The sequence below is a fragment of the Macrotis lagotis genome, chromosome 4 (genome assembly GCF_037893015.1).
Source record: "Macrotis lagotis isolate mMagLag1 chromosome 4, bilby.v1.9.chrom.fasta, whole genome shotgun sequence".
NCBI lineage: Eukaryota > Metazoa > Chordata > Mammalia > Peramelemorphia > Peramelidae > Macrotis > Macrotis lagotis.
Genome location: NC_133661.1, coordinates 182,047,979 through 182,075,495, shown reverse-complemented (window position 1 = coordinate 182,075,495; position 27,517 = coordinate 182,047,979). Strand labels below are relative to the sequence as shown.

At 41.6% G+C, this 27,517-nt stretch overlaps 1 protein-coding gene and 1 long non-coding RNA gene across 4 annotated transcripts in view; one reads left to right on the top strand and one right to left on the bottom strand.

The window, feature by feature from the left end:
- The window catches only part of MYH6 (myosin heavy chain 6), a 47,361-nt gene extending 19,872 nt beyond the window's left edge, over nucleotides 1-27,489 (bottom strand). The window contains exons 1-25 of one of the 2 annotated variants that reach the window (XM_074234840.1): nucleotides 27,244-27,489; nucleotides 24,472-24,527; nucleotides 23,726-23,938; nucleotides 22,945-23,088; nucleotides 22,417-22,573; nucleotides 22,295-22,322; nucleotides 21,923-22,034; nucleotides 21,479-21,571; nucleotides 19,172-19,235; nucleotides 18,475-18,573; nucleotides 17,988-18,091; nucleotides 17,727-17,865; nucleotides 15,770-16,038; nucleotides 13,921-14,091; nucleotides 12,802-13,111; nucleotides 10,966-11,033; nucleotides 10,624-10,711; nucleotides 10,400-10,517; nucleotides 10,119-10,242; nucleotides 9,498-9,634; nucleotides 7,767-8,022; nucleotides 6,638-6,880; nucleotides 6,189-6,365; nucleotides 5,524-5,669; nucleotides 5,117-5,207 (exon numbers count right to left, since the gene is read on the bottom strand). In XM_074234840.1, coding sequence (XP_074090941.1) covers nucleotides 5,117-5,207; nucleotides 5,524-5,669; nucleotides 6,189-6,365; nucleotides 6,638-6,880; nucleotides 7,767-8,022; nucleotides 9,498-9,634; nucleotides 10,119-10,242; nucleotides 10,400-10,517; nucleotides 10,624-10,711; nucleotides 10,966-11,033; nucleotides 12,802-13,111; nucleotides 13,921-14,091; nucleotides 15,770-16,038; nucleotides 17,727-17,865; nucleotides 17,988-18,091; nucleotides 18,475-18,573; nucleotides 19,172-19,235; nucleotides 21,479-21,571; nucleotides 21,923-22,034; nucleotides 22,295-22,322; nucleotides 22,417-22,573; nucleotides 22,945-23,088; nucleotides 23,726-23,938; nucleotides 24,472-24,527; nucleotides 27,244-27,250 — 3,414 coding nt within the window. In that variant the 5' untranslated portion in view covers nucleotides 27,251-27,489. Of the gene's footprint in view, nucleotides 1-5,116; nucleotides 5,208-5,523; nucleotides 5,670-6,188; nucleotides 6,366-6,637; nucleotides 6,881-7,766; nucleotides 8,023-9,497; nucleotides 9,635-10,118; nucleotides 10,243-10,399; nucleotides 10,518-10,623; nucleotides 10,712-10,965; nucleotides 11,034-12,801; nucleotides 13,112-13,920; nucleotides 14,092-15,769; nucleotides 16,039-17,726; nucleotides 17,866-17,987; nucleotides 18,092-18,474; nucleotides 18,574-19,171; nucleotides 19,236-21,478; nucleotides 21,572-21,922; nucleotides 22,035-22,294; nucleotides 22,323-22,416; nucleotides 22,574-22,944; nucleotides 23,089-23,725; nucleotides 23,939-24,471; nucleotides 24,528-25,442; nucleotides 25,490-27,243 lie in introns of those variants that run through there. The other variant, XM_074234841.1, reaches the window with a different exon arrangement.
- On the top strand, nucleotides 214-24,552 carry LOC141521880 (uncharacterized). Of its 2 annotated transcripts, none has more exons than XR_012478079.1 (3): nucleotides 214-927; nucleotides 1,441-1,524; nucleotides 20,631-24,552. It is a non-coding gene; the product is annotated as an uncharacterized LOC141521880 (long non-coding RNA). The 2 variants fall into 2 exon arrangements; XR_012478078.1 differs by lacking the exon at nucleotides 20,631-24,552 and adding an exon at nucleotides 3,773-4,182.
- Nucleotides 27,490-27,517: the final 28 nt, after the last annotated feature.

Below are 27,517 nucleotides of genomic sequence, written 5' to 3'. Positions count from 1 at the left end.
GCCCATGGTTGCACAGTATTAGAACTGGCATATAAACTCCTGAGAGATGATCTCTTTGCCATGCCATGGCCTAGAATCTCCAACCCAGAATCTAAATCATTGGAAAATGGCATTCCTTTCATTTGGAATTCTGATTATGCAGGTGGTTTTTATTTTAATGCCAAATTTCAATGACTAATCTTGTTGCCCTCTACTTTTAGGGGAAGTGATCAAGCAACAATAAAAAATAGCAAAGACTTAAAAACAAAGTAATACTGTCCTTGGTTTGCTATAGCTTCAATCCAATTTCTTATGCTTTCTATAACTGTAGTATAATACGATGAGAATTTGTGTTCAGAGAGATGACCCTAAGATAGTTTAATATCTGAGTTACCAGGGAAAATTTATATGAGATTCATTATGCTTTGTTTCCCAGGGCAAGAAAATGGGCTTGTACATTCTTTATAGATTTGCATGAAGACTTAAAACAAAAAGTGACTTTGTTTATCCTCAGGTAACCAGATAATTCAATTAACCATTGATTCCTCCCCTCCCCGCCCCCAACTATTCCTTGAGCTGACTTCTTTGAACTTTCACAGGATTTTCTTTCTAATGTTGAGTACTTGGAATAAAACTAACTTTATGTTTATTTTAGCGATGTATAGTCTTCATTTTTAAAGGTCAACTCACATTTATCTAGAGCTTTGAGGTTCACAAAGCACTTTCCCCAAAGCAATCCTATGAGGAAGATAATACTAATGTTATTATTTCTATTTTACAGCTGAAGATGAAGTTCAGTGAAGGTAAATAATTAGCCTAAGGTTATGAAACTAGTACATTCTGGAATTTGAACCCAAATTCAGATCTTTTGACTCCAAAATCTATGTTCTTTGTTCTTTGTCCCATTCACTACTTTATTCTTTGGCTGAAGCAGGGACCAAGCAGAGGGTGAGATATGATCCTTTCCTTTAGGTTAATGTCCAAACTCTATGGCTTTATGTGTCAGCAGAGGGTAGATTTCCAATGGGTATATATTTATTTATTTTCAATGTCATAGAAACTAGTAGCAGGAGAGCCACTCTTCCCACTTCCCAGCAGAGGGGAGCATCTAAATTGAAATGAGAAGAGAATGCTTTTGTTCTACAGCATAGAACAAGTAATGGAAACTATTTCTTCCAGTGAGAGACAATATAGCAAAGCAGAAAGAGCATATTGCTCTTAAAGATAGATGATCTCAAGTTCAGGTTCTTATATTCCCTAGGTTTTCCAACTCTGGGCAAGTCACTTAAGTTCTCCGAACCTCTATTTTCTCCTCTATACAAAGGGGTAATGATAATGACACTTGTACAACCTACCTCAGTGTTATGAGAACAGGGTTTTGTAAACTTTAAAGCACTCAAAACATTCAAGCTATAATTGTAGAAGGAGGAGATAAAAACAAAGCTCTTTTTCCCATTCCAGAGAAAACAAACAACCAAAAAAAAAAAATCAATCAGTGAAGTGGAGATGGAGACCAGATGGAGACACCTAGAGGATGCAAAGGAGGTAAGTAGAGATGGATAGCACTGAAACTGGGGCCTAAAGACCTGGGTTCAAAGTTTTACTATTTATGACCATGTGACTGGGTCAGTCATGTCCCTTCTCTGGGTACTTGACTCAGTACTCAGTTTTCTCACTGTAGTATGGAAGTCTGGGGTGGTGGGTGGAAGGAGGAGATTGGATTAGATGGATGATCATTAGAATGAAGCTTCTTAATGGTCTGTTTCACTTTTGTATTTATATCCTCAGCACTTAGCATAATGCTTGGCACATAGTAGGCACTTAATACAGTAAAAAAATTGGACAGCTAGGTAGCACAGCAGATCAAGTTCTGGTTCTGGAATGGGGAAGAACTGCATTAAAATCCTACCTCAGATATGTTCTAGCTGGACAAGTCACTTAACTTATGTCTGCCTCAGTTTCCCCATTTGTAAAATGGGGATAACATTGACACCCATCTCAGGATGTGAGGTTAAAAAAATGAGATTATATTTGTAAGGGGTTTTGCAAGACTTAAACGTGTTACATAAATACTAGCTATTATTATTTTTGTTTAATGGAATGGATATCTAAAGTCCCTTTCAACTCTATGCCCTATGATCTTATGATTTCGTTTAAAATAGAACTGAGTATCCCAGGAGAAAGATCTATGAACTTGACCAAATGCCTGAGACATTTGTTTTCATTACTCTGGCATTCAGTGGAAATGCTTGTACTTAGTCCTGAAAGATTGTTGGCGGTGTACCCTCTTGGGTAGCCCTTTGAAGGATTAAGGTAGTGAGTGCCTCATGGATAGAGATCCTTCCCCTGGAATCAGGAAGTCCTGAGTTCAAGTCTCACCTCTGACACTCATTAGTTTGTGACCATGGACAAATCACTTTACTTTAGTATGCTCAACTGTAAAATGGGGATACAAATAACACTTAATTCCCAGGGTTGTTTTGAAGATGAAATGGTATATCATTTATCAAGTGCTTAGGGGCCTACCCCGTAGTAGGTGTTAAATTAATGCTTCCTACTTTCTTTGGGTACTAAAAGGACAATAGGTTCTCTATGTCCCCTTCCAAAGTCTCTCTTCATCATTATTCAACACTACTCCAAAAAATCTGGAATTTCATCAGGATGGGGTTCTCTTTCTGGATACAGATCAGAACCCTCTCCAACCACCTGTCGCCAAACATGCTTCAGTAAATGATCTTATTGAGTTGCTATGGTCAGAAACAATGAGTACTTGGTGGTCAACTTATTGGTAATGATGAGTCTCTCTCTCTCTCTCTCTCTCTCTCTCTCTCTCCCCCCCCGCCCCCCCCCAGGGGGGGGGTTTTGAATGATAGCTACAACTTGCTGCCGGGTTAATCAATATTCAGTCTGTCTCCTACTTGATTGGACCTGCTGGAGCCTGTGTTCTCCTGGCATAGTCTTCCAGTACCTAGGGTCACCTCCATATCATGATGGGGTGTCCAATAGGACTTAAGTGGAAGATAATAATAGCTAACTTTTATGCAGTGTTGTCTGGCTACTAAGTGTTTTACTCACAACATTCCACTGACTAAGTTAAAAGCCTAAGAAGCTGGTAGGACAAATACAGTGTCCAAAAAGTCTTGATGCAGTTTAAAACTGTTAAAAACAACAGCAAAAATAACAACAAATAAATGTAAAATTGCCATAAGACTTTAGGACTTTCCATATTAATACTCATGTTATAGAAATTAGGGTTCATAGAGGTTATATAACCTGCCCATGGACATCTAGTCAGTAAATGCTAGTCAGCTAGGTGCTAGAGTGGATAAAATAATCTTGGGAAAGTAACTTTCCCTTTAACAGTCTCAGTTTCCTGATCTATAAAATGAAAATAATAAAAGCATCTTCAGAGGGTTGTTGTGAGGATCAGATGAGATAATGGCAGGTGGATCAGTGGATAGAGTCTTAGGTTTGGTGTTAGCAAGCCCTGAGTTCAAATCTAACCTCAGACATTTACTAGCTATGTGACTGGGACAAGTCATTTAACCTCTGTCTGCTTCAGTTTCCTCAATATACAATGGAAATAATATAGAATAAAGGGTTGTTATGGGATCAAATGAGAAAATAATTGTAAAACACAGAATAGAGTCTGGCACATAGTAAGCACCATATAAATGTTAGTATTATTATTATGTATTTTGCAAATCTTAAAGTGCTATATAAATGCAAATATTATTGCTGTTATAGTGGGTCTTTGCCTTAATGCTCTAATTTCCTATCCTCACTCTACCAGGCTACCTCCAGTCTGATTTGTACCCAAGAAAGGACAAAATGAGCTTGTAACTTCAAGGAGTCAATACACTTGTTAGCAGGTGATTGTCATTTTGTCCACATCTGGCACCTATGTGACCCTACTATCTGCAGAATGACAGGCACACAATAGGTACCTAAAAATGTTTGCCAAATTGGAGAATCTTGGCCAAATCAACAGCAGATGGATGGCAGCATCCCTCCTGTGGATGCCTGAGAGTACTTTTGGGTAAGTGATTGCTCTAGAGGGAAGATTCACCTCATGGAGGGAGTGAATCATGCATGAGATGTCAGTGGTAGCAGTCAGATATATTCCCTATACAATCTGCTCATAAAGATATATGGAAAGATAAAATAATGCAATGTTAGACCAGCAATACCTGAACTGCAAATACATTGACTGTAATATTATAAATTATTATAATATTATAATATTATAAATATTATAAAATTATTATAATATTATATTATATTATAAATATTATATTATCATATTATATTATATATATTATATATATTATATATATTATATTATATATATATAATATTATAAAACCAAGAGGTTTTGTCAGGTACAATATCAGGGCTTATATTAATCTTATAGACCACTGGGAGAAAGGCACATTTGATCATGGATGTTACTATATTTTTTAAAAGAGAAGAAAACAAAGCCAGAATTAATAAAAATTTTAAATAGACTTGGAAAAGGACACAATGAAAAAGTGTTTATTTTTTCATGTTTATAAATTTCCTTGTTCTACTTTTTAAAAAAATACTGAGTCATTAAAAACTAAGAAGAAAGTGAATGAGGGCCCTTGGTAGTTAACTTTGAGGTGGTTCAAGGAGAGAATGTCCTGTGATTTGGTAAGAAGGGCCCTAGTTCTAATCATTGAACCTGCATTTAAATCCCTCCTCTGACCCTTACTTGGTTAAGTCATATAACCTCCATGAATCTCATCTGTAATACTAGATTTCCTTTTGAGATCTTCTACCTTTAAAAAATAGATGTTGTTACTGTTTATCAGCTGTATCTGATTCTTTGTGATCTCTTTATGGCAAAGATACCATTTTCTTCTCCAACTCATTTTTCAGTTGTAGAAACTGAGGCAAACAGGGTTGAGTGACTTACCCAGTGTCATACAGTTAGTGTCCCAGGCCAGTTTTGAACTTAGATCTTCCCGACTCTAATCTTGAGTTACCTAGCTGCCCTAATATAATGATATATTATGTGAGTCTGTATCCTAGAATGTCTTAAGTGTCTTCTTTGAGACATCCAAACTCTTCAATTCCCCCTCAGGGCTAGGAATCTAGCTGTCTAGACAATTACCTGGTTTTCCTTTAGTTTCTTCTGAAGCTGGAGAGCCACTGCCTGCTCATCCTCAATTTTGCTGTTCAGCTGATTTATGTCAAACTCTTTCCTGGAATAAAGGTAGTTAATGGATGTTGGGCATTCCTCCTCCTTAATTTTTGTTTCTTTTCTTCCCCTGTTCTAGGACACTGGGATTACCCAGTATCCCCCCCCCCCAGAAGCAAATGATCAATGCCAGTTTTTTTTCAGGGAGTGTGAATAGGGAGGAGGGGAATGACTGGGATAAATCTGCCCTGTGGAAGGGATTGCATTCGTCATTCCCTGACACCCTTGAGGAAATAGAGGCAGTTGCGAGGTTGGGTGTTCTGTTTTTCTGACATGCCCTCTATCTGAAATAGTTCCTCCTTCCCAGCATAGGCTCATACTTCTTAAGTTTCTCCTCTAACTGCTGCTTGTCATTCTCTAGGTCCATGATGCTCTCCTGAGTCAGCTTCAGATCTCCTTCTAGCTTCCTCTTTGCCCGCTCCAGGTCCATCCGGACCTTTTTCTCCTGTTCCAGGGATCCTTCCAACTGATAGAGAGACAGGGGCAGAGAAAGGAAGAGACACAGACACAGAGAGATAGAGATAGATTCATAGTTAGAGACTAATCCAGTTAAGATCAAGAATCTACTGTGTAGAATCTTCTTCTCTCAAGCTTAACCTAAGACCCAAAGTTCCTAGAGCTCTTGTCCATAAGTACATGAGACCTGAGGTCAAGATTCCAAAGGAAACAAGGATAAAGTCTGAAGAAGATTCAGGAATAAGATCAGTGTAATTTATTTTATTTCTTTCAGTGGATTTTATTTAATTCAATTTGACAAATACTTATTAAAATTTTGCCATGTGCAAGGTGCTAAAGATCATAGGATTCCCTAGATCTCAAAGTAGGAGGGATTTTAAAGGCCATCTAGTCCAAAGATGTAAGGAGATTGGATAACATTCCCAAGGATATACATGGAATGAAAAGGAATAGCCCCTGACCTCTTAGGACATGTGGGGTCCATTTGACCACTGGAAAGACATAAGGGGATAAGGTCAAAACTACTCACATCATCTACTTGCTGCTCCAGCTTGACTTTGGACTTGGTCAGTGTGTTGACCTTGTCCTCCTCAACCTGCAGGTCATCCAGGGCTTGCTGATGGGCCTCTTGCAGGGCCTTCTTCTCCTTAGTCAGCTTGGCAATGATCTCATCCAATCCAGCCATCTCCTCGGTCAGGTTTTTCACCTGTGGGAATAAGAACCCCATTTCCCAGTCATCATTGTGGTCAAAGGTTGGTAGGTCCTAAACAGTTAGCTGATTCCAAGATATTATCTTGGAATATTATAAAACCAAGAGGTTTTGTCAGGTACAATATCAGGGCTTATATTAATCTTATAGACCACTGGGAGAAAGGCACATTTGATCATGGATGTTACTAGTGGCCTGGTGCTATGGCAGAGGCCAATATGGAGTCCCAAGGAGGTCTAGGATGGAATTGGAAGGGACCCTTTACCTACCTTGTTCTCTGTTGCATGCTTCTCCTTCTCCACCTTGGCCAGGGTGAGCTCCAGATCATCAATGTCTTTCTTTAGTTCTGAGCACTCATCCTCCAACTTTCGTTTCTTGGCTGTGAGTTCAGCATTCATCTCCTCCTCATCCTCCAGGCGCTCTGTCTGCTCCTTCACCTTGGCCTCCAGCTGGATCTTGTTTTTGATAAGTTGGTCACAGCGCTCTTCTGCATCATTGAGGTTGTCTTGTTCCTGAGAAAGAGAGCATAGAAAAAAAAATGAGAGATTAAAGAGAGGAACTAATTGAGGAATGGCCAAACAAATTATGGAATGTGAATGTAATGAAATATTTTAGTGTCCTAAGAAAAGTCAATGTGGATAGTTTCAGAAAAGTCTGGAAAGACATGAATGAATTGATGCAGAGTGAAGCGAGCAGAATCAGAAGAATTCATACAATAAGAACAAGATTATAAAGAAAAACAAGACTTAAAAACTCTGATCAATGTTGACCAGCTATGATTCCAGAAGACTAAGGGTGAAGCATATTATATATTTGACAGAAGGATGATGGATTTTAGGTATAGAATAAGGCAAACTTTTTTAGATTTAATCAAGGTGGGAATTATTTTTTTACTACAAAGGATTTGTTTTTCTTTTCTTCCAATGGAGGAGGAAGGTCGTAAGAGAAGACAGAGAAGGAAAGGATAGGGGGACTAACAAAAAAAAAAAAGAAATGAATTGAAAGAGGATTAATGAAGCATCTTTTTTTTTAATACAGAGAAAGAGATCAAAGAAAAGAAGCACAAATTAGCTAAGACAGCTTTAACAAAAACAGGCTGAACCTATTATATATTTTAAAAAACAAGCAAACTATACACAACATGAACCTGCAGTTTCATGAGTAATTTTCTTTTTCTTTTTCAGTGTGTAAATGGAAATGCCTATTTTATTGAGTATTTGTTGGGATCAGAATAAAAACAAATAAAACAAGAAGAAAGATGAAGAGGGAAGATTAGAAAAAGACTTATAACTCAGAGGTCGTTCTAGGACATTCCCTGAAATAGGAGGTTGGGTTGTTTCCTAAGTGAAGGTGGGATAAGGAATTTGGAGAAGATCAAGGAGGACCAAGTGGTCTTACTGCCTGGACTTGTAGCTGCAGATCATTCTTCTCCTGAAGTAGGGACACCATCTTTTCCTCCAGTTCCTTCCTTCGAGCATCTGACTTCTCCAGGGCATCTTTGATGCGCCCAAATTCTTCCTTCATGTTGGCCATCTCCTTCTCTGTCTCTGCACTCTTCAGTAGAGGCTTAATCTTAAAGTAGAGTTTCATCCAGGGCCAATTCTTGACCCCCATGAAGGCCCGAATGTTCCATTGAATCACCAGGAGAGCATCCCTGAGAGAGAAAAGTCAATGTAAGAAGTATCATGAACCCATTAATTTTGTCCTTCAATCCCATGAATCAGGCTTTACCTTCCACTAAGACTTCTTAGTCTCAACTCTGAAGGATATATATGATGAAAAATACTATCCATCCCCAGAGAAAAAACTGATGGTTGCTGAATACAGATTGAAGCATACATTTTACTTTATTTTTCTTGAGGGGTCTTTTTTGGGGGGGTCTATATTTTCTTTTACATCATGACTATTATGGAGATATTTTGCATGACTACACATGTATAATCCATATTAAATTCCTTGCCTTCTCAATGAAGAGGGGTAGGAAAGGAGGAAGGGAGAGAATTTGGAATTCAAAGTTTTAAGAATGAATGTTAAACATTATTTTTACATATAACTGGGGAAAAAAATGAAATGCCAAATAAAAAGTAAAAAAAAAAATTTAAAAAGACTCCTTAGTCTCAAGAGACCTCCTACCATTGAGAGGAAAGGAAGAAAGATTATAAATTCCTCAAGAGCAGGAGCATATTTTCTTGCTCTCTTTGTATCCCATGTATCCTTAAGTATCCTTTGTTCTCAAAGAAAACCATGACATCAGGGAGGTAATGCCATGATAAAAACATGAATTGGATTTGAGTGAGGGAGTAAACCTAGGTAGGCAGATACTTAATACATGTTTTGTGATAGATATATTCATAGAAAAGAGAAGATCTCTGTCAATAAAACTGACATTTATATAGGACTATAAATCTGCAAATTGCTTTTCATATGTGATCACATTTGATCCTTACAATACCTTTATAAAATTGGTATCTCATCTTCATCTTACAGAAAGGGAAAGTGAGTTTTAGAGAGGGTAAGTGCCTTGTTTTTGCTCACACAGGTGTGATGAGATTTGAAGTCAGGTCTTTTCTGACCCAAAGTCCAGCACTCTACCCACCATAGTGTATTTTCCTGGGTATCACAGGCTGTCACCCCCTGGAGAATTTGTACTGAAACTTCTTATATTTCAATAGCAATGTCCCTCATTGATAACTGATGACAGAGAGGAATATCAAGATGGACTCATAAAGAACTAGACTTCCAATGTCCTTGTAGTCCTAGAATTCATGATTAACTTCTAGTATCCTAAGATCAGTAGATGACATTTATATGGTACATTAAAATCTGCAAAGCATTTGACATAAATTATCTCATTTAGTCCTCACAATAATCCTAGAGAGGTGGGTAGTATGATTATCCCTTTTACAGATAAAAAAACGGAATCTGTGAGAGATTAAATGACATGCCTAAGACTATTAAATATCTGAGGCATATCGGAACCCAGTCTAGCACTATGTATGGCACCACCTGGTGGTCATCTAGCTTCAATTCTATTTAGACAGCTTTTGGGGTCTCTGGTTCAGGGGTTCAGTAGTTCCCCAATGCCTCTCTCTCTCTCTTCACTCTTGCCCTGCCTTCTTCCCTTCTCACCTTCGTTCCACAATTTTCTTGAACTCGATCCTCATCAGCTGACCCCGGGCCTGGGCCTGAATTCGGGTGATGATGCGGGACAATCTCTCATCTCTCATCTCTTCCAGCAGTCCAAGCAGCCCAGCCTTGAAGAACACCTAGAGACAAGATTCACATGTTGGAGATAAGGAAGAAAGAGTAAGGTTACCTTCATGGGAAGTTATCCCAATTCCCCTAAGAGGGAATTGAGGAGGGAAGATTGGTGGAGCTGGGAGATTTCGTTGCAGATCTTTTTTTTTCCAATGGGGGCAGTTGCGGGGGGGTAGTAAGAGGACAAGGCAGAGAAGGAAAGGTTAGGGATAAGACTAGCAAAAAAAAAAAGAAATGAAATGAAAGAGGATTAATGAAGCATCTAAATCTCTTTTCTAAGATTCTATCCTGCTCTATCCTTAACATTAGAGAATGGACTAGAGGCCAGAGGACTTGGATGGTTGATGGAAAAGAAAGAAAAGGAAAGTGGGGTTGAGAATGGTGGGGAGAGGGAACCTTTGCTTTTCTTGCTGTGGTTTCACACCCTCTCCTTTTAAGGAATCCCTATACATTCCAAGAGAGTTCTCTCCATTGTGGTCCTGCCTCCCTCACCTTGGTGTGACCAAACTTGTACTGGTTGTGGTCAATGTCCAGGGAGCCGAGCAGCTTCTCTGCCCCCTTCCTGCTGTCAATGAACTGACCTTCAGGGATGGCAGCTGGGTTCAGAATCCTATATCTGTTGGGAGAGGTGGAGATGGTTATCTCATTCTCTGTGTGATTCTTGATTAAATGGAAAATGATGCTTTCTGGATACAAGATCTTCTACCACCAGCCCTACCCACCTCTAACTTACTCCACCCTCCAGACTCAAATACCTGGTGGCCCTCACCCACCTTTGTCGGAAGTCCCCATAGAGGATACGGTTGGGGAATCCCTTCCTGCAGATTCGGATTCCCTCAAGCACTCCATTACAACGCAGCTGATGCATAACCAGGGGATTGTCCATCACTCCTGCAGACATAAGAAGATGGGATAAAAGTTACATTTCTGAATAAACCAAGGTGGACCATTCCCTATCATCCATCCTTTTTTAACTGCCTTCCTATTTTCTACTCACCAGGAGCTTTTCTCTCATTGGGAATGATGCATCTCACAAAGTGGGGATGGGTGGTCTTTAGATTGGCCATTAGCTTGTTGAGATTCTCCTGGGGATAGATGGCAGTTATCAAGGAGGAGTAAAGATGATAGGAGTCATTTCTTGGACACCCTAAGGCCCAGCTTCAGCAACACTGAAATTTTAACTATGTTGACTCAATACCAACAAATGTGAGTTTACATATGACGTGTGCAGAATTTGCATGTAACAACTTTTTTCTCTTAGTTCCAACCTACCCTGCCCAACTAGAGCCAAGTTTTCCCTCTACTCCCAGTTCCACCCACAGTGGCTAACCCTTCTTACCCTGTGGAGAGCTGACACTGTCTGAAAGGAAGAACCTTTTTTCTTGCCTCCTTTGCCTTTGGTATCAGCTATTGAAGAGAGGAAAGAATCAGGGAGGGAAGGCACATTTTTTCTATCTCTACCCTACACATTCCCCTCTCTATGTTTCCTTTTTCATTACCTTTCCCCCTCAAGACTTCCCCTTTTTCTAACTTTTCTTACTATCAAGGATATCCCCATCCTCCCATTCATCCAGACTTACAACTAGATGTCATCTTTTATTTTCCCCTCACCTTCTTAACATCTCTTCTCTCCTCTGACATCACCACTATCCTGTTATAGGCCCTTGTTACCTTATTCTGTACAATTGCAACATAGCCTGCTGTCTGGTGTGTCTGCCTCATCTCTCCCCACTCCAATCCGTCCTTTTCTCAGTTGTCACATCTTCCTAAAGTGCAGGTCTGACCCTATCACCTCCTCTAATCAATAAACTTCAGTCATTCCCCTTTATCTCCAGGATCAAATATAAAATCTTGTGTGACTCTTAAAGCCCAGGTAACTTGTTTTTTCCCATTCATCTTATACTTTATTTCCTTCGTGTTATCTTTGATCCAATAATATTCTTTACTATTCCTTTCATACATCTCTCTTTTTAAGATACTGTTTCCCCTAATTACATGTTAAAACAAATCTTTAAACTTTTAAAAAAATATTTTGAGTTCCAAATTTCCTGTCCCTGTTCTCCCTGAAATGGTAGGTAATCTGATATAGTTTCTCATTACCTTTCCTCCTCAAGCCTTCCCCTCTTTCTAACTTTATTTACTGTCAAGGATACCCCCATCCTCCCAGTGACCCAGCCTTGCCATCCAGTCACATACCTCTGTATCTTCCAACTTCGAGCTGGTTCCTGTACCTGAATTCTTTCCCTCCTCATCTCTGTCTTCCTGGCTTTCCTGGTTTCCTTTAAGTCCTAGCTAAAATCCCACCTTCTACAAATCATCCTTCCCCATCCTTTCCTTTGAGACTATCCCCAATTGATCCCTATAGATCCTGTTTGTACTTAGTGGTTTGCATGCTATGAACACCTTCAGGGCAGAGATTGGGGTGTTGATTTTTTCCTATCTTTCTATCCTAGCACATCATAAATGTAGTTGACTGTTTGATTGATAGGGCTCAGAAACTGCTCCTTCCCTTGAGCAAAATGTTGCTGTTGGCCTTTGGAAGTAAGTTTACTTAAGGAAAGTTAGAAAGTAAATCTAGTCTAACTTGCCCAGCCAGTAATAAAACTTGAATTTACTTGTAATGAGCTGAGTAATACAAATTGTATTGAGCTCTGTGGGGAATTAGAACCCTGTTCTCCAGTTTTGGACACCTCCATCCAAATCCCAGACCATGTCTCTTCACCTACTTTGCATACTCTCATGGTCCCTGTCATTGCCTTAATACTTTTGACCTGGACCCTAACCTCTGCCTCTGGCACCTTGAGTCAGTACCGCTCATCTCTGTACTCTCACCCCAGTCTATACCTACATCTGACCTTTTCCTAAAGAGGAATCTTCAGTGACCTTTCCCATTTAGTTGGCACAAAAGGCATTAGTCTGTATCCTCTATGACTGGAGTTTCCTATCCAAGTACATCCATTGCTCTCTTCCCATATCTTTCTCTTTGACTCTCTCCTTTCTCAATATGCTTTACCTCTTTTTCCCTTCCTTCTCTGAAGTTAGGGACTTCTTTCCTATAGTCCATAATCACCTCCAAGCAATATGTTCCCTCTGATCTAGGAATTCTTGGTTTCTTAACAACTAGACACTGAATTTCTAAGATATCAGTATCAGATTTCCCTAATTAGGTCCTCACCAGTATCAGCAGAAGCATAGGAAGAAAAGAGGGTTGCCATCAGTTTGAGGGAGGACTTCTGATAGAGACCCACCACAGTCTCATTGAGTGGGTCCTTGTTCTTCTCCAGCCAGCCCATGATATTGTAATCTACGGTTCCTGCATAGTGTATCAGAGAGAAGTGGGCCTCCTGCTTCCCTTTGATGTTTCGGGGCTTTTGGAAGTTGTTGGACTTGCCCAGGTGGTTGTCGTAGAGTTTTGCCTTGAAGGTTGTGTCACTGGCTTTGGGGAACATGCATTCCTCCTCCAGAATGGACATTATGCCCATAGGCTGTAGGAAAAGGGAGAAGGAATGGAGCTGAATTTTCTTCCAAGGGTTCACAGAACTATAAATCCCCAGATAAGGAGGAATCTTAGTTCACTTGTCCACTCCTATATTTAAGTACCTGCTCTGTTACTGACTACTGACTTCATTATTTTATTTCAGTCCCTTGTACCTCTACCTCATGACCTGAGAGTGAGGCAGCAGAAAAAGTTGGGGTAAATGTTCTTTAAGTCAATAAGGTCCAGTTCAGGAAAGTGATTCCTAATATTTAACCTAAATATAAACAATTTCAGGTCAAACCCATTTCAAGACTACTGAGGTCATCTTTAAACCAGTCTTTTTCTCCACCCTGGTCCCCCCAATCATTATCATCATTATCATCATCATCATCACTATGATTTTTTGCCATCACCATATTCTCCAATTTCTTGAGTTGTTGGGGGTTAAAAGTGTGAGCTGCCCTCCTTGCTCCTTGATTCACTCCTAAATTTACTGCTTTGATGATAACTGGAATTCAGATAAGCTGAAAATACTGGATCAGTGGCATGAAAGGAGTTCCCTGATGGAGATGAGGGGCTAGGGAGGGACTGAGAACACAGATCCTGGGAATTAATCCAGAAGGGATTAAAAGAAAGGGTCTGAGTAATTGGAAAAAATAAAATAAAATAACATTTAAAAAAAGAAAGGAAGGAACTGAAAAGAAAGGGTCAGGATACTGTGATTCTAACTTCTTATCCTTAGACTTCATGCCTTGGCAGGGACATGATGCTGTCCCTCTGTTTGGGGTCTGGGCCAAGGAGGTGGGGACTGGGCACCTTCTCAATGAGGTCAATGCAGGCCTGCAGGTCCATGCCAAAGTCGATGAACTCCCATTCGATGCCTTCTTTCTTGTACTCTTCCTGCTCTAGCACGAACATGTGGTGATTGAAAAACTGTTGCAGTTTCTCATTGGTGAAGTTGATGCAGAGTTGCTCGAAGCTGTTGAACTGGGAGGGACAGAAGGAGGAAGGGGACAGGTCAGTCACTCATTCAATCAGTGAACATGGCATATGTGTGGGATAGGATAGACAATGACTTTTTTTAGCAGAGTAGAGGGATAGTATTTATTAAATTGGATAGATGTGATGAGGAGTAGCATGAGATGAGACTGGATAACTAGGTTGGTGGAACCAGACCATGAAAGACAAACTGTATTAGAATGAGGAATTATCTGGAGTGTCCAGAGACCTGGAAAACAATTCTAGCTCTGAAACTCATTAGCTGTGTGAGCTTGGGCAAATGGCTCCTGTCTGGGCTTTACTGCAAAAAAGGAGGTATTGGACTACTTTCTGTCTAATGTCTCTTTTCCAGTTCTAGTAGGCTCTGATTCTAAGCATGTACTGGCGCCTATTCATGAAGGACATATGAGTAGGGTCCCTGTCCTAGAAGACTTTATAATTCAATTAGGGATCAAAGAAAGAAGAAAAATTATTATTTGAAAAAAATATTTATAGTAACTTTTTGTAGCAACAAACCACTAGAAACTTGGGGGGTACTGATCAACTGGGGAATGGTTGGACAAATTGTAGTATATTATTATTATTATTATTATTATAATGGAATAAAAAAAGAAATGGTCTCAGAGACACCTTGGAAGATATTTATGAACTGATGCATAGTGAAGTGAGCAGAATCAGGGGAACAATTTCTATAACATTATCATCATAAATATGAATGATTTTGAAAAACTTAAAAAATCCTGATCAAATGAATGATCAACTAAGATTCCAGAAGAATGATGAGGAAGAATGTCTTGCATCTCTTAACCTACAGGTGTTGGACCTGGGGAAGGGAAGGGCTTCTCTTGGTCCTATTAATTCCAGGGGGGATTGAAAGAAAAGCATTGAGAAGAAGCAATCAGCATACTATAATTCTAACTTCTTGTCCTTAGACTACATGTCTTGGCAAGGACATGATACTGTCCCTCTGTGGACACACATTTTTTGGACATAGGAATATGGATATTTGTTTGGTTTGATTATGTATATGTTACAAGGGGTTTTTACCTCTTAGTGGGAAGGGAGAATAATAAATGTTTGATAATTGAAAAATATATAATAAAAATACCGACTATTAGGGAGATAATTTTTTCAATTTTTAAAAAAACTTTTCCAATTATATGTAAAGGTAATTTTCAACACTCATTTTTGTAAAGTTTTCTCCTTCCCATCCTTCCCTCCCCCAACTCTAGGATAGCAAGTAATCTGATATGGATTATACATGTACATCATATTGTCATATTAGTCATGCTGTGAAAGAAGAATCAGAAGAAAAAGGGAAAAAAACACGAGGAGGAAAAAACAAAAAACAAATTTAAAAAGGTGAGGGAGATAATTGCAAAACACATGAAACAATTAGTGAGCCAGACAAAGCAGTCAGGATCAATCAGGGCTAAGCAGTGTAGGGGAGAATATTGGTATAATGGGAATTCAGAGAAGGGAGTAATCAATGTGGGCTGGAATACTTGGTAAAGGCTCCTTGGAAGAGACAGGACTTCTTTTAGGGCTTAAAAGAAGTTCCTTGCCCAGGGGAGATGTGTCATTTCCTGGTCCCCTTGGCTGAGTACCACAACTGAATTCACCCCTAACCAAGACTTTCTCCCCACTGTCTCCACCCTCAACTCACATCAAAGATTTCAAAGCCAGCAATGTCGAGGACACCAATAAAATACTGGCGTGGCTGTTTGGTCTCCAGAGTAGCGTTGATCCGAACCACCATCCAATTGAACATCTTCTCATAGACAGACTTGGCCAGGGCCCCAATGGAGTAATTCACCTGCTGGACATTCTGGCCTTTGGTGACGTACTCATTGCCCACCTTCACCCGAGGATGACACAGCCCCTTCAGGAGATCAGCCGAATTCAGCCCCATGAGGTAGGCTGACTTGTCGGCATCTGATGGAAGAGAGACATGTTCTCCCATGACCCTCCAAGCCCTGTCCCGACTTGGCATCATGATCTTATCATATTTGACAGATACATAGTACCAATTAAACAGATGCATTCCTTTTGCTCTCAAATTCCAATAAATTGACTTGCTTGCTTACTTACTTGCCTTCCATTTTCTACCTTACTATCCCATCATTCTTAGAACACTCTTCTTCCTTACTCCAACTAGTGAATAGCCTAGTGATTGGAATACATTAGACATTTAATAATTGCTGAATGATAGATTAGTTTGAATCTCTCTCACATGCCATCCTCTATTCCTCCATAATGTAAGTGCCTTGATGGTAGAATCTGCTTCATTTTTGTCTCTATATCTCCAGAACTTATCCACACAGTACCCAGTAGACATTTATTAAATGGTAATTGAACTTAATTGAATCAAGTATTTCCTGTGTATTAATGTTCTCTAATAGCACCTACCTCCTGTGGTGGTTGTGAAGATCAAATAAGGTATTTGCCTGGTACAGAGTAGGTACTTAATAAGTGCTTTTTTCCTTCCTTCTTTTCCCTAAACTGTAAGATGTTTGAGGGCTAAGACTGTGAGTTATATTTCTTAAATATAATCCCAAAGAGCTTAACAGTAGAGTATCCAAGAAGCAGTCAGTTGCTATCTGTTGGCACCAAAGTGGTTAGACTCTTCTATCCACCCATTTGATCCTCCTAATGTATTATCTGACATTTATCAATTGTTGGTTATCTGACATAAGATAATGATGGAAAAAATGTTAATAATGAAGATTAAACTTTGTGCCTTGCCTACATTTTTTCCAGAAAGATGGTTGTTAAACATTTTATTAGCTTATGAGCAACTGTTAACTCCTGATAGCTAGTCTCATGAATGCTCAGTTAAACAAATAGTTATATTGGTCTGAGCTTGTGTTCACTCTCTTTGTCACCCCTACAGAATGGAGGGATCAGCTGAGGAAACTAAGCAGCAAGAGAGCACAGTGAAAAAAGAATGTTGATTTGGAGTTAGAAAGACTTGGGTTTGAATCTTGCCATGGAACTATAGTTGTGTCATTTTGGGAAGTCATAACCTCCTTCAACCTCAGTTTCCTCTTGTGTAAAATGGGGATAATAATAGTAAGTATTTCCTAGGCTGAGGAGGCTCAAATGAGATAATATAATATAACTATCTTCCTTTATTTTTTTCCTTCATATGAGGCAATCAGGATTAAATGACTTGCCCAGGGTTACACAACTAGTGTCAGGCTAAGGCTAGTGCTCAATCTACTGTGCTATTTAGCTTCCCCAGAGATAATATGTGTAATGTGTTTTGTAAACCTTAAAGTGATGTATAAACAAGAACTATAATTATGCTTCGAGCTGAGAACTAATGCTAATTCTTGGTTGGAAGCATTAGGTAGTAGTTAGGGAGCCACACTTAAGAGTAAGCAGGGCCTGGGTTTGAGTTCTGCTACTGACATGTATTGGCAGTGTGAATCTTTGGTTTCCAAGTAATTTCCTAAGATTTTAAGGTATACTGGAGCCAAACCTCTTTCTCCCTCCCTCCTTCTCTCCTTCTTTCCCCCACCCCTCCTTTCTCCCTCCCCCTCTCAATCTCTCCCCCTCCCCCTACTCCAACCTCTATCTCCCCCACGGTAGCCCAGAGCTCTTCCACTGATCCCTCATACCTTCTGTGCCGTCTGGCTCTGCCTGCTCCTCCCTCTGCTTCTGCTTGAACTTCATGTTCCCATAATGCATGATGGCCCCTGTCAGCTTGTAGACCCCAGCCTTCTCCTCTGCAGTGAAGCCCAGGACATCAAAGGCACTCTGGGTGGGTGGGGATCGGGGAGAGAGAGACCAGGTTAATTAGTCTCAAAGCAAAGCTCTGGAGCATCTGGGCCTTTCTTTCTATCCCCTTCCCCACCCCAGCCCAGCTTCCACCCACTCACATCAGTGGCCAAGAGCTCCTCAGAGTCATCGATGGAGGCCACAGACACCTCCCCCTGGGACACGAAGGCGTAGTCATAGGGGTTGTTGGTGACCAGCAGCATGTCTGTCCGGGTCATTTGTCAGATCAAGAGGAGAGACAGGAGCAAGGGAGAAGTGGGGAGGGGGAGAGACAGAGAGACAGAGAGAGACAGAGACAGAGAGGGAGGAGGGGAGAGAGAGGGATGGGGGCAGGGGGAAGGGAGGGAGAGAAGAAAAACAAGACAACAAGGAAAGAAAGAGGTAAAAAGAGAACAAAATGAAGAGAGGGAGAGAGACAGAAGAGTCCATGAGTAAGTGAATTAGAGTTCAGGCATTAGAAGATCTCTCCCAGAGGCAGTTTCATCTCTCCCTTCCCTTGAACTGTGTGAATGTGTTGTGTTTTGTCTGTGTGTGTGTGTGTGTGTGTGTGTGATGCTCAGGAGAGAAAACTCAGGGTCAGAGCCTTACCCAGAAGTTCTGGCTTCTTGTTGGACAGGATCTGGTAAAAGATATGGTAGTTTCTTTCTGCTTTTAGCTGGAAGATAACCCGGGACTTTTCCAGGAGGTCTGAGAGGGGGCAAATAGGATAAGGAAGCTGGGTGAGACATGACTCACAGAAAGGAAGGGAGAGCAAGAGACACAGACAGGGATAGACTGAAACTCACTGATGGAGAGACAGAGAGAAGGTGGAAAGACAGAGTAATAAAGTGACACTGAGACTGAAAGAGAGGCAATATAGAGACAGAGAAACGAGAAAGAGAGAGGCAGAGAGAGACACAAAGAAAGACAGAGAATGAGACAGAGGGGGAGAGAGAGACACAGAGAGAAACAGAGAGAGACATAAAGAGACAGAGACAGAGAGAGAGAAGAGACAGAGACAGACAGAGAAGGGGATGAGAAATACAGAGATAAAGTGACTGGGAAATAATGGCATAAAGAGAAATACTGCTGCAGTGATAGAAACACTAGGAAATACTAGTAAAATGATACAGAATCAGAATTAGATAGGTTAGGAGAGATGAGATTCAGACACAGAATTAGGCAGATTTAGAGGGTCTATGACTGAGAGGACAAAGAATTACAGAGAAAGAATTAAGAAAGCTCCAAGGTTGATGGAGATGTACAAAAATAGGCAGAAGAATGTGGAGGTAATTTAGTCACTCACAGGTTTCTATGTCAGCTGAAGCCAACTTTCCAGTGGCTCCAAAGTGGATCCGGATGAATTTTCCCTGAATGATGGAGGAGGAAGAGGAGAAGGAAGAAGAAAATACAGTAGAAAGTCAAATCATCAGGAGAGGCTACTTCCACCTCATAGACCCTGTCTACTCATCATAGTGTACTGTTTGATCCTAAGTAAAAATAGCCAAAAAATAATGACTAGACCCACCTCCACCTAGGAAGTAGTGTGATAATTGCTGTATGAGAGCTTTGGATGCAAAGTCATTCCAGAGATGTGGATAATCTGACCCAGAGCCATCTCTACTTCAAGTTGTATATCTCAAGGAGGTTATAGACAGGAAAACAGGTCCTCCACATATACATTTGCTACAACAATTTTTTTGTGGTAGCAGAGAAACAGACACAAAGTAGATGTCCATTGGAGGGTGGCTAATCAAATTGTGGTACATAAGAAATGAGGAATATGACATATTCAGAAAAATTTGGGAATACATGAGAGCTGATGTATAGTAAACAAAATCAGGAAAACCCAAAGCACAAGGACAATGATATAAATGGAAGGAATGAAAAAAAGTCAAATTGAAAGTTGTGTAATTATTATACCCAAGCTTGGCACTAGAGAGGAACTGAAAAAAAATGCATCTTTTCTTTGCAGAGTTGGGGAACTAGGGGTGTAGAATGGTACATATTTTTTTCAGAGAAAATGAGTAAGGCACCATGTTAGGATAAAAAGAGTCCTTATTTTGTAACTAGAGTTCAAGTCCTGATTTTAAGTCATTAAACTTCTCTGGTCTCAGCTTAGTGTAAAGTGAAGAGATTGGACAAATAAAACCTCTGAAATCTCTTCCAGCTTTAAATCTATGATCCTAGGAGTAGCTAGGTGGCACAGTGAATAGAGTCCTGGTCTTGGAATCAGGAGAACCTGAGTTCATATCTAACATCAGACACTTTCTGTGTGGCACTGGGAAAATCACTTATTTTTATTTCATTTTATTTTTTTTAAGTTTTTGCAAGACAAATGGGGTTAAGTGGCTTGCCCAAGGTCACACATCTAGGCAATTATTAGGTGTCTGAGGCTGGATTTGAACCCAGGTATTCCTGATTCCAGGGCTGGTGCTTTAACCACTGTGCCACCTAGCTGTACCTGTAACCCCAACTGCCTTGAAAATAAAATAAAATCAACCCATGTTCCTAAGTATTGGTGGGTTTTCTTGAACTTTTCCCCTCTTCCTTTTAAAAATCTTTGTTACAAGAATGGGGACAGGAAAAAGAGGATATATTTGGAAATGAAGATGATGTAAAAACAAAAGAAAAACTGAAATAGAAGAAGAAAGAAAGTCACTAGAGAAATAAGTGCTTTTAGAATCAACTCCCAATTTTCTGCATGTTAATTATCCACTTTTCAACTGTGACCTAGAGCCTTCCCTTTCTCTATTTTCATCCAGGTCCTAAAATAGTGATGGTCAGGATGAATTGGGAAGGGTATGGGGCCTGGCACATCAGAGGTGAGTATCTACAGGTCTCTGATTATAAGCCCAAACCAATATATTACAAAATAGAATTCACATATTATGGGATAGGACTTGAACTTGTGTTTTCATTGGTGTAGGGCAAGTTTGGGGAATATCTGGCCCACAGGTTGTATAAGGCCCTCAAAATCACTTGATCTGGTGCTGCCATGGTAACCACAGGCAGGATTTGAAATTCAATAAATCTAGGAGCTTTTTAGGGGCAAATTAATTAAATGCTTGACCAAAATACAATAGGCTAATTTTTAAGTTTTGGTCCTTGGCAGAAAAAAGATTCCCTACTCCTTATATAGGGAAATTTCAAATAAGGAAATTCCCCTTACTAGGTATCTTTTCTTCAGCATGTAGTCTTAGCTTCTTAGAATGATAAGAAGCTAAATGACTTGTCCAGAGTCACACAGCCAGTCTTGTAAGCATCAGGACTTGAACCCGGGTCCTCCTGGATCCAAGGGTAGTTAAATATCTATTACAGTAGATGCCTCTTCAATACTTATATAGGTCTTTAAAGTTTCCAAAGTGCTTGCCTCTTAACCACCTTGTGAGGTCAATAAGCACACATTATGAAGCCCATTTTATAGATGAGGAAACTGAGAAATTAAGTGGTCTGCCCAAGTTCTTGAAGCTAGAAAGCATCTAGTGACATATTTCAGGCCAGGTGCCCTGACTTAGTTTAGTTCCAGGCTGGATAACCCTGCTGTATAACAACTTTGGCTTCTTTATTAGGTACGGTATTGAGAGTTTACTGTTTAGTCAATATTACTTACAAAACGTGAAGAGTTGTCATTCCTCACAGTCTTGGCATTGCCAAAGGCCTCCAGGGCGGGGTTAGCCTGGATGATTTGATCCTCCAGGGTACCCTGTAGAAGAAGGAGATACCCTCAACAAAAGTTTGTACTCCAAATTTTGTCTAGGTCTGTAGAAGATGGGGTTGAAGAGTCTAATCTGGTTTGAATGGGAAGTGTTGGGTGGGTGGACGACCAGGCCAGGGTGGTCATGGGGCTACAGCAGACAGGGCTCCTGAATACTGCCCTACCTCTCTCTCTTTACCTTCTCAGTACCTATTGCAATGGAAGGGAAGTCCAGCCTGTGGTATAGCCCCAGTAATTTGTTTTTGAATGAAGGGACTGTCTGTCCCCTCTGGGTAGTGCAGTCCTAATGTCCTGGACCATTCTGTACTATCCCTCAAGAATCTGTATTCCCATGGGTACCTTGTTGGCATTGGCGCTGTCCTTCTTGCCACGGTCCCCTATAGCTGCAATGCTGGCAAAGTACTGGATGACACGTTTTGTATTCACAGTCTTCCCTGCCCCGGATTCTCCACTGGAGGCAACAGTAACTAATTAGAACTAAGTAATCTTAATCACCTTTCATTGGAGTTTGTCCCTTTCCCTTCTCATCTTACCCCAGTGTTCCATTGATCACAATCTTGACTTGCCTTAAACTCTTCAAAATTATCACTCATCTCCCTCCATATTTTAGACACACCCTCTTTCCTCCCAGTTCTTTGGTCTCCCTGAAACCCACCCACCCACAAGAAGGAAAGTGGGTGGGCTTGGGCTAGGGGGACGATGGAGACTCACGTGATAAGGATGGATTGGTTCTCCCGGTCTGAAAAGGAGGAAGGAAGGGTAGGGTTAAGATTCTGAAATAAGAAAGGAACTAGAAGAAGTAGAAAGGGTTCTTTGTTCAGGGAGTCTCTCACCTGTCAGCATGTACTGATAGGCATTGTCAGAAATGGAGAAGATGTGGGGTGGAGCTTCGCTCCTCTTTTTGCCCCTGTAGGCAGCGACCACTTCTGCATTGTACACTGGCAGCCACTTGTAGGGGTTGACAGTGACACAGAAGAGGCCAGAGTAGGTCTGCAATCAAAAGAGGGACACAGAGAGGAGGGTCATAAACAGCACAGAGGTATGTGAGAGAAGGGGAAGGTGGAAAGACTAATTGATTCAGAAATGGTGGAGATAACAAGCAAAACATGGCTTAGGGATGGAGATGGGATTTCTAACACTCCATAAGATGGGAACTGATTCTTGACCACATGTCTTGAATACCTCCACACTGTCCAGACTTAATTTGGGACCCATTGAAAGACAGGAAACAGGGCTCATGTCCCATTTTGGTTGCCCTTTGGGATAATTTAACCTTTTAGCTTGGGATGATATAAGACTGGCACTGTAACACAATGCCCTAGTCTGGATACTGGATAATAGCCACAGCTGTGGGCACTCACATAGATCATCCAGGCTGCATAGCGCTCCTTGAGGTTGAAAAGCACAGCGGGCTCATGCAGGAAAGTCAGCATGGCCATATCTTCAATCTTGTCAAACTTGGGTGGATTTTGCTGCAAGATCTGATCTTCTTTAAATGTCAACGTCTGGCAGGAAAGTAGAACCCAGATGTGACACTGGTAATCCCTCTGCCTGCCCTTCCCAATGTCACTTTGCCAGGCTCTGCCTCTATTGGTACCTAGACACTGCAGCTGCTGGTGTGGTTGACTAAGGGTCTTCCATCCTAGGCTCTTCCCTTAGATACCTCAGGCCTCATCTGTTACCTCCCCATCTATCTGCTGTCCCCCAACTCTCTTCCATCTTTCCTGCCTCATCCCTTTTTCATACTTTTCCTGGGTCCTTAGCTTTTCTTCTTCTTGCCCACTTCCAGAATGTAGACTTCCAATTCTTCCAATTCCAATTCCTCTTTCCTGATTAACCACAGCTTTTGGGTTAACTGGTCAGAGAGCTATCTCTAACACTGTCTAACTGTCTCATAAATACCTGCCTTTGGTCATCAGAGAGGATGGAGTAAAAGGCTGGAATGGCTCAGTGCAAATCAATTTATGATTCTCCTAGTACCAGCCTTAGAAGATGAGTCAATGAGATCCACTGCTTTGTTGTTACAACAGAACCCAGATTTCTCAGTTATTCCCCCTTCTGTCCTTTTCTAGCTCCATATTGCCCCCACAAAGAATCCCAGGAGCCTCTCTTCCCCTCCTTGTTCTTGGCCCTCCTTTTTACCTTGCCATTCTCTGTATCGACGGTGACCTTGCCCCCTTCTCGGGACACAATTTTGGCCTTGACGAACTCCTCCTTGTCATCGGGCACAAAGCACTCTGTTCTGATGTCGAAGGGCCGGGTTTGTGCCTCTAGCCTCTCTTTATCAGACTTGCGTAGGTACTGGGCAGCAGGCCCAAACTCAGCCAAATTAGCATCACCCATCTTCGCAGCAAACTAGAAAAGAGTGAGAGGAACACTTTTGTATCAGGAAAAGGAGAGGAGAGAGGGTTGGTGGCACTCTAGCCTACAGCTCAGAGCCTACAGTTGTGACCCAAATGTCATCCCAAGGACAAAGGACTCAGTGCTCTGGAGAGCAGCAGGTGGTACCATAGAAGTAGTGGACTCAAACACATCTGGGGGGCCCAAGATACTTCAGTTCTGGGATATTCAAGGGATAATATTGAACTTGGAGATTCTCTTCTCCCAGGATGATGGACCTCCATCTCCCTTCTAGCTCATCCATGATGCCATATTTTGCTCTGACCAGCACCATGTATTAGTTCTCTGTCCTTCAAAGGTCTACTACTTTACTTTTTTCTTTAAATGAGCTTGAAGCCAAAGAAGGGGCCACTGTATGAACATGAGACTAAGGAATGAGGTGAGGCAATGGGTTGGACACATTTCTGGAGCTTTGGGCAACTCAGGCTCCCCCCCCCCCCCACATTTCTATCTGTGATTGTGGGGAAAGAGGAAAGATTGTTTCTTACCTGGATAGATTTTTTAGAGATTTTAGAAGAATCCTGGACACTGGGGATGTGGCGTCCTGGTTAGGGATAAAGAATGAAGAGGCAGAGACACAATCACATGAGAGATGGGGGTGGGGAGGAATAGAGACACAGAGAGGTGAGAGACAGGAAGAAAAGAAAAGAGAGACAGAGAGACAGAGAAAAGAAGACAGAGAGAAGACCAAGATAATCAATAAACATGATGTAGAGATAAGTAGAAAGAGATGGTCAGTTTAACAAAGAAACAGTGAAATGGAGAATGAAGATAAAAAGAGGAATAAGAATAGAAAGGTGGAGATAAAAAAAATTATAAGATCCCAAGGTAAGGGTGGAGAGAGAGAGAGAGAGAGAGAGAGAGACAGGAATCAGAGATGGAAATGTTAAGGCAGATAAGGAGATGGAAGCATATTGAGCCAGGGAAAAATAAAGATAAAGAGACAGATGAGGTAGAAATAGGAGGGCAAAAATGAGGAAAGTAATTCAAAAAGAGAAATACAGAGAGGTAAAGCACATACAGAGACATTGATGTAGGAAAATAGAATAAATGGGTCAAGATGGGAATGGGTAGAAGAAGCAGAAGGAGGAGGAGGAGGAGGAGGAGGAGGAGGAGGAGAGAGAGAGAGAGAGAGAGAGAGAGAGAGAGAGAGAGAGAGAGAATTTTTCTTCACTTTTTAAAGATTATTTTCTCTTAAAATAAAGTTTTTCCAAGGGTCACTGTTTTCTGATGCTGTGCCAGGACCACCCTCCTCCCCATAGCCAGAAATTATATGAAGATAGAAACTTTCCAGTGGAGATATCCAGAATGGAGTGGGAACTCCATATGAGTGAGGGTGCTTTCCCTTCTGATCCCATTACCTTCCACTATCAACCCTCCAATCCCAAGGAGGTCAGTACTCCCCCTCCACCCTCTCTAGGTGAACAGAGGAATCGGGGAACAACCATCCCCTGCTTACCTAAGCCAACAGCAGACTGTTCAGCATCTGTGTCCTCAGAGTTCCCTATCTCCTTTATATTCTGCCCCCCCTCCCTCTCTCCAAATTAGGACCTATTGTGAGGGACCCTCCTCCCTCCCTCTCTCCTCCTAGTTCCTCCCTTGCTCTCTTTGCCCTCTAGGTGATGGCAGGACAGCCAGGCCCCCAGATTTGCCCATGAAAGGTGATTTGCCCCAGCCCCCTGGCTCTGGGACCTTTTTTTAGGCCTTGGTTGCATTCCTCACCTCAGAGGGGCTGATGGGCTGATAATGGTAAGACAGCCGTCTTCTTTCAACACCATCCTCTCTCCCTGCATAAGCCTTACCTCGGTTATTTTTAACCCAAAGGGTGGGTGTGGTAAAGTAAGCTCATTGTGGGTCACCTTCTCCCCTGTTTGCTCAGATGCTTGTCCCCCCACCCCACTCTCCAACCACAGAACCCTATTTTCTCTTTGCCCAAGTTAGTGAAGAAGCTTTAAGTTGGTGCCAGGAGGTCAAGATGAAGTAGGGGAGACCCCTAGCCCTTCTCTCTGATTCAGGGTTGGATAAAAAATTCCACCTCTTACTTATCAAGCAGATCCTATATCTGTCTCCCTGGCACCCTGGGATGTTTTGACCCTGCTCTGGAGCCAGAGGGAATGGCTATCGCATGCCCTTCCAACCCCCCCTTCAAATCTTTTCGGATTGTGATTGTTACTAACCAATATTTCCAGTATATTAATGTATAGTCAATACTCTGGGTAATGGATATATTTCCATATGTGTGTTTTCATACCTATAGCTCACACTCAGGAGTACAATAAGACAGGCACCTTCACATTTACTACCTCTTGTCCCTCTGACCCAACCCTGTGAGTTGGGAGGTGGGGAAAGTCTGGAGGTGCTAATCCTAGGGTCTAAAGGATAGGGGTGGTGATGAGGGACTCCCTTTCATTTGGAGCAGGTGGGGGCAGGATGGGGGGACACAGGTGCCAGTGGGAATGACTGGGAAGCCTTCATGCTTTGAGATTAACACCCAGGCTTTGAGTTTGGCATTCCTGGCAGAGTGATGGAACCTTTATGTCTGCTCCCTCCCTCTCACCAAGAAGACACCTTGGTGATCCCTATTTTCCTTTCTTCAGGTTGTTTGCCCTTACATCTCCTCCAGGGGCATGTTATCATCACCGCTTCCCACCTTCTCTTGAACACCCTTGTCTATGTCCTTGTCTATGTCCTTGGGATGAGCCCCATTGAGGCCGTGGGTGTCAGTCCACAGCAGACCATGTCTGTTGTGACGAAGTACACATTGTGTCCAGGGAACTAAGCCAGACTTCTACCCCCTCCCAACCCATGCCAGGACACTCTCCCCAGACTCTTCTCTCCTCTCATCCCCTATCCCCTGTCACCTCTCAATATAGCTCCAGGGGTGTGAAAGAGAGAGGGAGGGAAGCCGAGGTCAGCACCCCAGAATAAAGGAATTTTCCATTGTAGTCACTCTCTCACAGCTATTCCCAGCTCTCCAAGACCCCTTTACTTACTCAAGAACATGTACCCCTTTGGCCCAAAAGGTTATATATACGAAATGCCCCTTCACAAAATGTATGCCCCTCACATGTACCCTCACAAATTTCTTTAGCCAACCAGCATGAATCCCAGATCCCTCCAATTTCAGGAGATGTGCACCTCAAATTCCTATTTACCTCCCTATTGAGGTACCAAATTCTCCTTTTCTCCAGACTCAGGGTCATTCTATGTCACAGTAGGGGCTGTTAGCCCAGGCTCTATAGGTCACTACTTGTTCTTACCCCCCATCAGCTTGGGTACACGATAAGGAGGCTGAGAGTGCCAGGTTAGTTGACGTTAGATCAGGGCAATGAGAGCAGAGTATGTCCTCAAGAAACCCCATATCCTCGGCAAGCTGGTGGGCTAGATGAAGGTCTGAGGGTAGAGGAGGAGAAAGTGGTGATTGAATGGGTGGTGTATAGGATCTTGGTGCCTGGCAAGAGAGAGAGAGGACAGGGAGGGGTTAAACTGGTTCAGAGGTTCTGCTCTTCCACTCCTGGTCCCTGCCTCCCCTCA